General features: G+C 44.5%; 1 protein-coding gene across 27 annotated transcripts in view; it reads right to left on the reverse strand.

The window, feature by feature from the left end:
• Positions 1–14,041, reverse strand: part of CAMK2D (calcium/calmodulin dependent protein kinase II delta) — a 430,831-nt gene that overhangs the window by 197,932 nt on the left and 218,858 nt on the right. For all 27 annotated transcript variants that reach the window (XM_063920185.1, XM_063920183.1, XM_063920188.1 and 24 more), the window contains exon 4: positions 5,826–5,880. In XM_063920185.1, the coding sequence (XP_063776255.1) occupies positions 5,826–5,880 (55 nt within the window). The remainder of the gene's footprint in view (positions 1–5,825; positions 5,881–14,041) is intronic.

Consider the following 14,041-nt stretch of genomic DNA (forward strand, 5'->3'; position numbering starts at 1 on the left):
AGCAGGGGATGGGGTATTACTCAACCCTGTTTGTAGTCCCGAAACCGGACGGTTTGGTCAGACCCATTTTGAATTTAAAATCCTTAAACCTATACTTAAAAAGGTTCAAGTTCAAGATGGAATCGCTCAGAGCGGTCATTGCCAGCCTGGAAGGGGGGGATTATATGGTGTCCCTGGACATAAAGGATGCGTACCTTCATGTCCCCATATATCCGCCTCATTAGGCGTTCCTGAGATTTGCTGTACAGGATTGTCATTACCAATTTCAGACGTTGCCGTTTGGGCTTTCCACAGATCGAGGATTTTCACCAAGGTAATGGCGGAAATGATGGTGCTCCTGCGCAAGCAGGGTGTCACAATTATCCCGTACTTGGACGATCTCCTAATAAAAGCGAGATCGAGAGAACAGTTGCTGAACAGCGTATCACTCTCCCTGAGGGTGTTGCAACAGCACGGCTGGATTCTCAATATCCCGAAGTCACAGTTGGTTCCAACGACTCGTTTGCCTTTCTTAGGCATGATTCTGGATACAGACCAGAAGAGGGTTTATCTTCCGATGGAAAAGGCCCAGGAACTCATGAATTTGGTCAGGGACCTATTGAAGCCAAAAAGGGTGTCGGTGCATCACTGCACTCGAGTTCTGGGAAAGATGGTGGCGTCTTACGAGGCCATTCCATTCGGCAGGTTCCATGCGAGACCTTTTCAATGGGACCTTCTGGACAAGTGGTCCGTCCGGGTCACATCTACAGATTCATCAGATGATCACCCTGTCCCCCAGGGCCAGGGTATCTCTCCTGTGGTGGCTGCAGAGTGCTCACCTTCTGGAGGGTCGCAGGTTCGGCATTCAGGACTGGGTTCTGGTAACCACGGACGCGAGCCTCCGGGGATGGGGAGCAGTCACACGGGGAAAAAAACTTCCAAGGTCTCTGGTCAAGCCAGGAGGCTTGTCTTCACATCAACGTACTGGAGTTGAGGGCAATATACAACGCCCTTCGTCAAGCGGAGAATTTGCTTCGCGACCTACCGGTTCTGATTCAGTCAGACAACATCACCGCAGTGGCGCATGTAAACCGCCAAGGCGGAACAAAGAGCAGAGTGGCAATGGCAGAAGCCACCAGGATTCTTCGCTGGGCGGAAAATCATGTAAGCGCTCTGACAGCAGTCTTCATTCCGGGAGTGGACAACTGGGAAGCAGACTTCCTCAGCAGACACGATCTACATCCAGGGGAGTGGGGACTTCATCAGGAAGTCTTCGCAGAGATTGCAAGTCAGTGGGGACTGCCTCAGATAGACATGATGGCGTCACGCCTCAACAAGAAACTACCAAAGTATTGCGCCAGGTCAAGGGACACTCAGGCAATGGCGGTGGACGCCCTGGTGACACCATGGGTGTTTCAGTCGGTCTATATGATCCCTCCTCTTCCGCTCATCTCAAAGATATTAAGAATCATAAGACGAAGAGGAGTAAAGACAATTCTCATTGTTCCAGATTGGCCGCGTAGGGCCTGGTATCCGGATCTGCAGGAAATGCTCACAGAAGATCCGTGGCCTCTTCCTCTCAGAGAGGACCTGTTACAACAGGGGCCCTGTCTGTTCCAAGACTTACCGCGGCTGCGTTTGACGGCATGGCGGTTGAACGCCGGATCCTAGCGGAAAAGGGCATTACGGATGAGGTCATTCCTACTCTGATAAAGGCTAGGAAGGACGTGACAGCAAAACATTATCACCGTATATGGCGAAAGTATGTATCTTGGTGTGAGTCCAGGAATGCTCCTCCGGAAGAATTCCATCTGGGCCGTTTCCTTCACTTCTTACAGACGGGAGTGAATTTGGGCCTAAAATTAGGCTCCATTAAGGTTCAGATTTCGGCCCTATCCATTTTCTTTCAGAAGGAATTGGCTTCTCTCCCAGAAGTCCAGACTTTTGTGAAGGGAGTGCTGCTTATCCAGCCTCCTTTTGTACCTCCAGTGGCACCCTGGGACCTTAACGTGGTGTTGCGGTTCCTCAAGTCTCACTGGTTTGAACCACTTAAAACGGTGGAATTAAAATATCTCACTTGGAAAGTGGTCATGTTGTTGGCCTTGGCGTTGGCAAAGCGAGTGTCGGAGTTGGCGGCTTTATCTCACAAAAGCCCCTATCTGATTTTCCACGTGGATAGAGCGGAGTTGCGGACTCGTCCTCAATTTTTGCCCAAGGTGGATTCTTCTTTTCATATGAACCAACCTATTGTGGTGCCTGTGGCTACACGGGACTTGGAAGATTCTGAGTCCCTTGATGTGGTCAGGGCATTGAAAATTTATGTGGCCAGAACGGCTCGGGTTAGGAAAACAGAGGCACTGTTTGTCCTGTATGCAGCCAACAAGGTTGGCGCTCCTGCTTCGAAACAGACTATTGCTCGCTGGATTTGTAACACGATTCAGCAGGCTCATTCTACGGCTGGATTGCCGTTACCAAATTCTGTAAAGGCCCATTCCACTAGCAAGGTGGGCTCTTCTTGGGCGGCTGCCCGAGGTGTCTCGGCATTACAGCTGTGCCGAGCTGCTACTTGGTCGGGTTCAAACACCTTTACGAAGATCTACAAGTTTGATACCCTGGCTGATGAGGACCTCATGTTTGCTCAATCGGTGCTGCAGAGTCATCCGCACTCTCCCGCCCGTTTTGGAGCTTTGGTATAATCCCCATGGTCCTTACGGAGTCCTCAGCATCCTCTAGGACGTAAGAGAAAATAAGATTTTAAACCTACCGGTAAATCTTATTCTCCTAGTCCGTAGAGGATGCTGGGCGCCCGTCCCAGTGCGGACTACTTCTGCAAGACTTGTATATAGTTTTTGCTTCCTTAAGGGTTATGTAACAGTTTGATCAGTCTCAGACTGATACTGTTTTGTTCCATGCTGATAACTGGTTCGTATATATTCCATGTTAAACGGTGTGGATGGTGTGGGCTGGTATGAATCTTGCCCTTAGATTACAAAAATCCTTTCCTCATACTGTCCGTCTCCTCTGGGCACAGTTTCTCTAACTGAGGTCTGGAGGAGGGGCATAGAGGGAGGAGCCAGTGCACACCCATATCTAAAGTTCTTTTTAGTGCCCATGTCTCCTGCGGAGCCCGTCTATTCCCCATGGTCCTTACGGAGTCCCCAGCATCCTCTACGGACTAGGAGAAAAAGATTTACCGGTAGGTTTAAAATCTTATTTTATTTTATATATAGTGCATCCAACATTCTCCAGTATTAGTGACATGTCACCTGCAAAATAGCTAGTACAGTATCTTAGGTAATAAAAATACTGTGCCCCGGCCCAACAGATTCAATAGGACAAATATTTCCTTTCAGGTCACAATTTAACCAATTTGTACTGGTATAGGTCCCATGCGATCTACTATATTTAATTGCACCAGACCTTTAGCAGTACAGGTCTGTTTGAGCGACAGTATAGAAAAATTCATGTGCCAAATGGACAGTGCAAAACTATTTAGTGGACCCCAAATCTAGCACAAGATAATTTTATTTTTGTTTTAAAAGAAGGTTGGATAATGCTCAGTGACTACATATAAATGGCCATTGTAATGAAAACCGTTTAACAGCAATAATATATAAATGTATAATCAAGATACAGAACCCATGATATATCAATATATACTGTCTGAAATAGACATTTGTATCTTGACCCATTCTTTATCAGAAATTTGTTAGACATTAACTTCTTTTTACAGCCCTACTTAATACTGTATAACATACTGTACAGCAAAAACCACAAAACCCATTTTTTGTTTACCAGTAACAAGAACACATACAACAGAGTATCCAGTATATAATTAATACATAAATATTCAGAAAGAAATCTACTACACTTCCTATTACTCAGATTTAGCCAACTGACAACACGAGAAAACAAGGCACTAAATAACTCTAAAGCTGGTTGCACAATATTGTAATAAGTGGGATGCACGGCTGTTCAGAATGTATGTGAAGCAGCAGCGATAGTTGGGCAGCAGACAAATGTAGCAAATGTGTTCATTTGCAGAACAAAAAACACAAAACACAATTCTCACTGACACTAATTCCATAGCAGAAAGTAGCTATTGGTAGAGATTATTTATTCTTAATTAAAGGTCCTCTTAGCTCAGTGTAGGATGCCATCGGAAGATACCTCACTATGACGTGGTTAATTCCCACAGTTACTAAAAGCAACAATTAAATCTGGAACAGTTGTGTGTGGGGGTGGAATTGCAGTAATACCACCGTCATGCATGATCATTAAAATAAACACTGCAAGTGGTTTTGTTCATAAGAGGTAAATTAATAACATGAACAAGGCTCAAAAGTATGATGGTGCCCTCATCAGACAAATACCCCACTTGCACAGTGTTGTAAAGGATGAATCACATATCCACTAGAGCAGAAGCCTCAAACACACTCAATTTACTGAGATATGGCAATTGCAAATAAGAATATTTGTTACACACAAAGCCCTACATACAAAGTAAACGGAACTAGCCCTTGAATTATTTAAGAACAGAAAGTGAAAGTTAGTCAATGGCATTCACTATGTGACAAAAAGTCACAATGCTTTTTGAATTAAATTGGTGATAAATGGACAGACAAATAAATGCAAAACAATTTCTTAAACTAAAACACAAAACAAACTAACTACATAAGCCTATGTATCCTGGGGAACACTAGAAAACCGACAAGTGTCAGTAACAAGCTGACATCCAAAAAACGCTTTAATCTTTCTTCCTTGCTCAAGCCATTTTACTTCAATGACATCACTTCCCATATTATATAGTATTTACATTCCTGTCTGTTAAGGAGACTTTGACAGACTAACCTGACCAAGTTCCTGTTGGCAGAAAAATTGAGACCTAATCCTTGAACTACTCCTGGCAGCCTCCTGGATTGCACTATGGACTTTGTTTTAACTATTATTTATTATTGAGTCATCTCCTGGATATACACTCTAGGAACCCAAAAGAAATTAGGGTTAATTAGTGCTGTATTACACATATTTCTTTTCTCCATTTGTTCACTTCCTACCACTCCCAAAGGATGTATCAATTACATTACGATACATTTCGCCTCTATGGCGTGCATACCAACATATTTTATACTTAACTGCCGGGACAACTATTCTGCTATAGAGCTGTCCAAGAGATGAAAGGACTTCAGGGTTTATGACCTGGGAGTCCAAATCCCTCAGGGACCGGAGGGGATCTCTCTATGGTGATTTTTCACCTTAAGAAGCCCATAGTTGTAGGAGACCTCATTTCCTTCAGAGATTTTGTTAGTACACATTGGGTGGTATTCAATTCTTTTCACCCCCTTCCACACCAGTTCTTTTTATGCTGACGGGTGTGGTATAATCATTTAAGCTCGCTACCCCTGGGATAGCGAGGGCACCCAACCCTTTACGCAGCTAAACCGGATTACTATGAGCACGATATGCACAATAGCGGGGATCACTTTAGAAAGGAGATTAGGCGTGATATATCATTTGAATACCACCCACTGTATTAGCAATACGTCTTATTTTGTTTAATTTTAATAGTTTATGTTGTATTAGTAAAACTAATGTTATGAAATCTTTTTGGTGTAATGAATTATTGTAATTCACTTGTGTCAAGCGCCAGAGCAACTTTTTCTTTGTTTTGTATATTTAGTGAGATTGCATGCCCTTCTGCTACAGGCTGCTGACTGTAAGAATTACCTTATTCTGTCTTATTCTTATACTGTCAATCAAGTTTTCTGTGTCTATATCCCAAATACTTTACGTATTCATAAAACAATATATAGTAAAACAGTTTGACAGTTGGAATGTCTACTTACAAGTCAAAAACTAAGTAATGGAACCCTTCTTCTGATATGCTCTCATGAAGACGAACTGTAAAAGAAAGGTAATGGGAAACATTAAAAAAGGAACAAAATATTTATCAATAATAGTTCACAATTAGTTTTAAAAACTATGCAGCAGATGATTAGTGCCTGTGTCAGGACCATAGTTCAAGTTCCTAGTACAAGTCTATGGATATTGGCTTTGACAGTGCTGCCTTTGATGTAGCGTAGTGCAGTGGTTCTCAAACTGTGTGCTATGGCAGCCTGGGTTGCCCCGGGACACTTGTAGGGGGGTCTTGGATTGGTGGTCCAGGACCAATTCAAGTTATGTATGCTCAATATAATAGGCAAAACTAGTACTTGTGACTGTCAATCATAAAATATGTGGACAAACAGAAGCAAATCTTATCCCTCACCACACACAATTGAACCTGATGATGATATATAACACAATTAACTTAATTTAATATTTCTTTCTAAATTTCTCAATAAAAAACTTTTGGCCTAGGGGTGCCATGAAAAAAATTCTGATACTCTAGGGCGCTGTGATTCAAATCCGTTTAGGAACCACTTGCGTAGTGTGTTAGAAATCCGTTTCATAAGTAAAAGGAGACATAGATAAGCAGGGGTAAGGACATAAAAATATAACAATGCTTTTATCTTACATGGAAGAAAGAAACTATTAGTTATTAGTTGACACCATGCCACATCGTGGGGGGGATGGGGGGAAGATTAATTTATGGGTGTCCTGCCAATTTGAAAGATATCATAACCTGTCCTGGGATGAAAGAGTACAACCTTATAAATCCTATACGTAGAACTATATTTGCAAACAATAACCACCGATGTTCTTATATGTTTAAATGTGGTGACTACAGTTGTCAAATATTGACACACAGGGCAGGAGAATACATTTGGCACCAAGATTTTAAGGCAGGCATTCCCAACCACGGTCCTCAAGGCATACCAACAGTGCAGGTTTTAGTGATATTCAGGCTTCAGCACAGATGGTTAAATCAAAATAACTGAGGTACTAATTAAGTCACCTGTGTTCAAGCCTGGATATCACTAAAACCAGGACTGTTAGTGTGCCTTGAGGACCGTGGTTGGGAAACACTGTTTTAAGATATGTCCAAAATGATCAATCTAAAACAGTATGGATCATTCCTAAACCTTGTATTTGTTTTGTGACCTAACCCAAAGCACTGTGGTCAAAAGAGTATTATTAGAATCCAGAGGCGCTCAAAAAAAACACATAAACAAACATTCATAGTGCATCATGTTATGTGTAAGAAGCTAAATCAATTAAAATCTTTTGGTTTGTCTTATACCTAAAAATAAGTCTACTTTTTTAGGAGTAGACAATTACGCTTTTGGGGGGAGCTGGAATTCCACCAATAAGGATTCTGTGTGCCTCTGGTCTTCCTCTCCACAATTGGTACCCAAAAAAGAAAGATAAAGAACCTCCAATGGTGCAATATCTTTTATTTACTGTGCTAAAACATATAAGACAGGGATAAAGGTGGTCTCTCACCATATCAAGTGGTCTACAAAGTAGACAATAATAGCAGATTTTAAAGGTGGGTATTTTTGGGCGTCCCCGAAACCAGCCGTTCAACTCCACAGGTGATGTCCCGACCGTCTCCCTCACAACAAACGAATCGAAAGCGTGATTGTCTACTCCTAAAAAAGTAGACTTATTTTTAGGTATAAGACAAACTAAAAGATTTTGGTTGATTTAGCTTCTTACACATAACATGATGCACTATGAATGTTTGTTTATGTGTTTTTTTTGAGCGCCTCTGGATTCTAATGGTACTCTTTTGACCACAACGATTTCTGGAGTGTGGGGTGACACTTCTTTGTCCATTTCCTGAAATCATAGGCAGCCATTACCGGCGCACGGTATTTTATCATAAGTATTTGATTTCTAACCCAAAGCACTGTTTGGGGGAGGGTTTGTCAGTATCACCAGTGGTGTGGCAGCATATGGCCAGTAACAGGAACATTTTATACCAGACCTGGTGAATAATACATTTTCACTAATGTACGTGTGAATAGGAGCTAAATAACTGTGTTTTAGCAGTAATACAGACGTGTCCTCATACATCTTGCCTTAATAAGCCATGTAGCGGGAGATGCCTGGCGTGAGTGAGCTGCCATTAGTGTATTGCAGGGTTTTTTTTGACGAAAATGCGCCTTATTCGTATCGCCATGCAAATAGGACGCACAAGCAGGTTCTGCTGACTAAAATGATATGCGACATGCCTATATGATCTGTGCATCTGCGGTTATAACTGCATACGAAATGGTACAGCACAGTGTTTTCTAGGAAAACACTAACGTAGCATTTCATATGCAGATACATATCATTTTAATCAACATATGCTGCATATGCGTTCTTATTGCATAATTTTACAAATAAGACATTTTAATGGGAAATGTTGCACATAATGCCGTGCACCGCTACAGAGTCACTCCACGGCATGATGTGACTAGAAGGGCTGTTTAACGTGCAGGGAGGCTAGATGTAGGTATCATAGCAAATAATTTGGTTTCATAATATTACAAACAACTATGGATTTGTTCGAGCTAGCAATATACAGTATAGCGGCATTATGTACTGAGCCTTGGAGAGTAATAAAGTGGAGAAAGAGTACCAGCCAGTAAATTCCTAGCTGCCATGTTACAGGCTGTGTTTGAAAAATGACAGTTAGGAGCTGTTTGGCTGGTACTTAATATCTCTCTAAGGGCAGGGTGTACCAACCTCTTGCAGTACATCCTGCCACTTACTGCACCGATACTAACTGCAATGTACTAACATATGCTATTAGTAGCTCTCCCAATTAGAGCTGCCCTTTTGCGATGGCCGCTTGTCCCTGGAATCAGACCTAAAGGTTTCTTTTCTTTTGCTTCTAATAACATTAACATTGCATCAGAACTCTTAAGAGCTTATCTCTTTTGTGCAATAGGAACAACTGATAAAGTAGCTTGCAAAGGTGAAGAGAAATTCAGTTTACGGAATTTCACACAAGATAATTATCTTCAAAGCAAATTCCTGTTCCTCCAAGTGCAAAACTACAGATACTAATTGGTTCACTTTCATGACTGTCATGTTTTATGACTGTACACATGCCCAGGTATTGTAATAACAATCTGAAGGTTAATCAAATTGCAAAACAAAGTTGAAGTGAATTAATGCTCTGGCAGATGGTTAGCCTGACTGATGTGTACCTCCAATAAAAAACATAAACAATCCTCCATCATTCATAAATACGAGTACATTTGTAAACTACAGATTGTAAGCTTGCGAGCAGGGCCTTTCTACCACTATGACGGTTTGTTATTACCCAGTTTTCTTTTTTTCACTGTTCCCAATTGTTTTTGTTTTATTTTAACACTGTTGTTTCCAATTGTAAAGGGCAATGGAATGCTGGGCTATATAAGAAACTGTTATAAAAATAAATAATAATGATGTGCCAGCTTTTCTCTTTACACCTTCACTGTCTGCAAATTGGTAAAGCACCGCTATTGGGAGGTATGAGTGAAGAAAATAAGATTTTACTTACCGGTAAATCTATTTCTCGTAGTCCGTAGTGGATGCTGGGGACTCCGTAAGGACCATGGGGAATGGACGGGCTCCGCAGGAGACAGGGCACTTTAAGAAAGAATTTGGATTCTGGTGTGTTCTGGCTCCTCCCTCTATGTCCCTCCTCCAGACCTCAGTTAGAGAAACTGTGCCCGGAAGAGCTGACAGTACAAGGAAAGGATTTTGGAATCCAGGGCAAGACTCCTACCAGTCACATCAATCACACCGCATAACTTGTGATAAACATGCCCAGTTAACAGTATGAACAACAACGGAGCATCAGATCAACCCTGATGCAACCATAACATAACCCTTATTTAAGCAATAACTATATACAAGTATTGCAGAAGAAGTCCGCACTTGGGACGGGTGCCCAGCATCCACTACGGACTACGAGAAATAGATTTACCGGTAAGTAAAATCTTATTTTCTCTAACGTCCTAGTGGATGCTGGGGACTCCGTAAGGACCATGGGGATTATACCAAAGCTCCCAAACGGGCGGGAGAGTGCGGATGACTCTGCAGCACCGAATGAGCAAACACAAGGTCCTCCTCAGCCAGGGTATCAAACTTGTAGAACTTTGCAAAAGTGTTCGAACCTGACCAAGTAGCTGCTCGGCAAAGCTGTAATGCCGAGACCCCTCGGGCAGCCACCCAAGAAGAGCCCACCTTCCTTGTGGAGTGGGCTTTTACTGATTTTGGCAGCGGCAATCCAGCCGCAGAATGATCCTGCTGAATCGTGTTACAGATCCAGCGAGCAATAGTTTGCTTTGAAGCAGGAGCACCAAGCTTGTTGGATGCATACAGGATAAACAGCGACTCAGTTTTCCTGACTCTAGCTGTTCTGGCTACATAAACCTTCAAAGCCCTGACCACATCTAGTAACTCGGAGTCCTCCAAGTCACGAGTAGCCACAGGCACCACAATAGGTTGGTTCATATGAAAAGATGACACCACTTTTGGCAGAAATTGTGGACGGGTCCGCAATTCTGCCCTGTCCATATGGAAAACCAGATAGGGGCTTTTATGTGTCAAAGCCGCTAATTCTGACACACGCCTAGCTGAAGCCAAGGCCAATAGCATGACCACCTTCCACGTGAGGAATTTTAACTCCACGGTTTTAAGTGGCTCAAACCAGTGTGACTTCAGGAAACTCAACACCACGTTAAGATCCCAAGGTGCCACTGGAGGCACCAAAGGGGGCTGAATATGCAGCACTCCCTTCACAAACGTCTGAACTTCAGGCAGAGAAGCCAGTTCTTTTTGAAAGAAAATAGACAGGGCCGAAATCTGGACCTTAATGGAACCCAATTTTAGGCCCAAAGTCACTCCCGCCTGTAGGAAGTGAAGGAAACGTCCCAGCTGGAATTCCTCCGTGGGGGCATTCCTGGACTCACACCAAGCAACATATTTTCGCCATATACGGTGATAATGTTTTGCCGTCACGTCCTTCCTAGCCTTTATCAGCGTAGGAATGACCTCATCCGGAATGCCTTTTTCTGCTAGGATCCGGCGTTCAACCGCCATGCCGTCACACGCAGCCGCGGTAAGTCTTGGAACAGACAGAGCCCCTGTTGCAACAAGTCCTGTCTTAGAGGCAGAGGCCACGGTTCCTCTGTGAGCATTTCTTGCAGATCTGGATACCAAGTCCTTCTTGGCCAATCCGGAACAATGAGTATTGTTCTCACTCCTCTTTTCCTTATGATTCTCAGCACCTTGGGTATGAGAGGAAGAGGAGGAAATACATAAACCGACTGGAAAACCCACGGTGTCACTAGTGCGTCTACAGCTATCGCCTGAGGGTCTCTTGACCTGGCGCAATACCTCTGTAGCTTTTTGTTGAGGCGGGATGCCATCATGTCTACCTGTGGCAGTTCCCACCGACTTGCAATCTGCATGAAGACTTCTTGATGAAGTCCCCACTCTCCCAGGTGGACGTCGTGCCTGCTGAGGAAGTCTGCTTCCCAGTTGTCCACTCCCGGAATGAACACTGCTGACAGTGCGCTTACGTGATTCTCCGCCCAGCGAAGAATTCTGGTGGCTTCCGCCATCGCCACCCTGCTCCTTGTGCCGCCTTGGCGGTTTACATGAGCCACTGCGGTGAATCAGAACCAATTGGTCGCGAAGCAGGGTCTCCGCTTGACGTAGGGCGTTGTATATGGCCCTTAGTTTCAGGATATTGATGTGAAGGCAAGTCTCCTGACTTGACCACAGACCTTGGAAATTTCTTCCCTGTGTGACTGCTCCCCACCCTCGGAGGCTTGCATCCGTGGTTACCAGGACCCAGTCCTGAATGCCGAATCTGCGGCCCTCGAGAAGGTGAGCACTCTGCAGCCACCAGAGGAGAGACACCCTGGCCCTGGGGGATAGGGTGATCAGCCGATGCATCTGAAGATGTGATCCGGACCACTTGTCCAACAGATCCCATTGATAGGTCCTCGCATGGAACCTGCCGAAGGGAATGGCCTCGTATGATGCCACCATCTTTCCCAGGACTCGCGTGCAGTGATGCACCGACACCTGCTTTGGTTTTAATAGGTCTCTGACCAGTGTCACGAGCTCCTGAGCCTTCTCCATCGGGAGATAAACCCTCTTCTGGTCTGTATCCAGAATCATGCCCAGGAAGGGCAGACGAGTCGTAGGAATCAACTGCGACTTTGGAATATTTAGAATCCAGACGTGCTGTTGTAACACTTCCCGAGAGCGCTGATCAGCAACTGCTCTCTGGACCTCGCCTTTATGAGGAGATCGTCCAAGTATGGGATAATTGTGACCCCTTGCTTTCGCAGGAGCACCATCATTTCCGCCATTACCTTGGTAAATATTCTCGGTGCCGTGGAGAGACCAAACGGCAACGTCTGGAATTGGTAATGACAATCCTGTACCACAAATCTGAGGTACGCCTGATGAGGTGGATAAATGGGAACATGAAGGTATGCATCCTTTATGTCCAGAGACACCAAAAAATCCCCCCCTTCCAGGCTTGCGATGACCGCTCTGAGCGATTCCATCTTGAACTTGAACCTTTTCAGGTATATGTTCAGGGATTTTAAATTCAAAATGGGTCTGACGAACCATCCGGTTTCGGTACTACAAACATGGTCGAATAATAACCCTTTCCTTGTTGAAGGAAGGGAACCTTGACCACCACCTGCTGAAGATACAATTTGTGAATTGCAGCTAACACTATTTCCCTCTCTAAGGGGGAAGCTGGCAGGGCCGATATGAGGTATTGGTGAGGGGGCATCTCCTCGAATTCCAGCTTGTATCCCTGAGACACAATCTCTATTGCCCAGGGATCCACCTGGGAGTGAACAACCCACTTGTGGCTGAAATTTCGGAGACGCGCCCCCACCGGGCCTAGCTCCGCCTGTGGAGCCCCAGCGTCATGCGGTGGATTTAGTGGAAGCCGGGGAGGACTTCTGCTCCTGGGAACTAGCTGTGTTGTGCAGCTTCTTTCCTCTGCCCCTGCCTCTGGCAAGAAAGGATGCACCTCGGACTTTCTTGCCTTTCTGTGAACGAAAGGACTGCATTTGGTAATACGGTGCTTTCTTAGGTGGTGAGGGAATATATGGCAAAAAATTTGACTTTCCAGCAGTAGCTGTGGAGACCAGGTCCGAGAGACCCTCCCCAAACAATTCCTCACCCTTGTAAGGTAAAACCTCCATGTGCCTTTTTGAGTCGGCATCGCCTGTCCATTGCCGAGTCCACAGGACCCTTCTGGCAGAAATCGACATTGCATTTATTCTAGAGCCCAGTAGGCTAATGTCTCTTTGAGCATCTCTCATATATAGGACAGCGTCTTTTATATGCCCCAGGGTCATTAATATAGTATCCTTGTCCAAGGTATCAAGTTCCTCAGATAAGGTATCCGTCCATGCTGCTACCGCACTACATACCCAGGCTGACGCAATTGCCGGCCTTAGTAAGGTACCTGAATGTGTATAAATGGACTTCAGGGTACCCTCTTGCTTTCTATCCGCAGCATCTTTGAGGGTGGCCGTATCCTATGACGGCAGGGCTACCCTCTTGGATAAGCGTGTTAGAGCTTTGTCCACCCTAGGGGAGGATTCCCAGCGTAACCTGTCCGTTGGCGGGAAGGGATACGCCATAAGCATCCTCTTGGAAATCTGCAGTTTTTTATCTGGAGATTCCCAAGCCTTTTCACATAACTCATTTAGCTCATGTGAAGGGGGAAAGGTCACCTCCTGCCTTTTTTCCCCATACATATGTACCCTCTTGTCAGGGACTTGGGTTTCCTCTGTGATGTGCAACACATCCTTCATTGCTATAATCATATAACGGATGGCTTTTGCCACTTTAGGCTGTAACTTTGCATCATCATAATCGACACGAGTCAGAATCCATGTCGGTATCTGTGTCAACAATTTGGGATAGTGGGCGCTTCTGAGACCCTGACGGCCTCTGCGACATCGGATCAGGCATGGGCTGAGACCCTGACTGTCCTAAGGTTTCAGCTTTATCCAACCTTTTATGCAAGGAATGAACATTATCATTTAAAACCTTCCACATATCCATCCAATCAGGTGTCGGCGCCGTCGGCGGAGACATCCCATCCATTTGCTCCCGCTCTGCTTCCACATAGCCTTCCTCGTCAAAC

Source organism: Pseudophryne corroboree, chromosome 1 (assembly GCF_028390025.1).
Source record: "Pseudophryne corroboree isolate aPseCor3 chromosome 1, aPseCor3.hap2, whole genome shotgun sequence".
NCBI classification, from domain to species: domain Eukaryota; kingdom Metazoa; phylum Chordata; class Amphibia; order Anura; family Myobatrachidae; genus Pseudophryne; species Pseudophryne corroboree.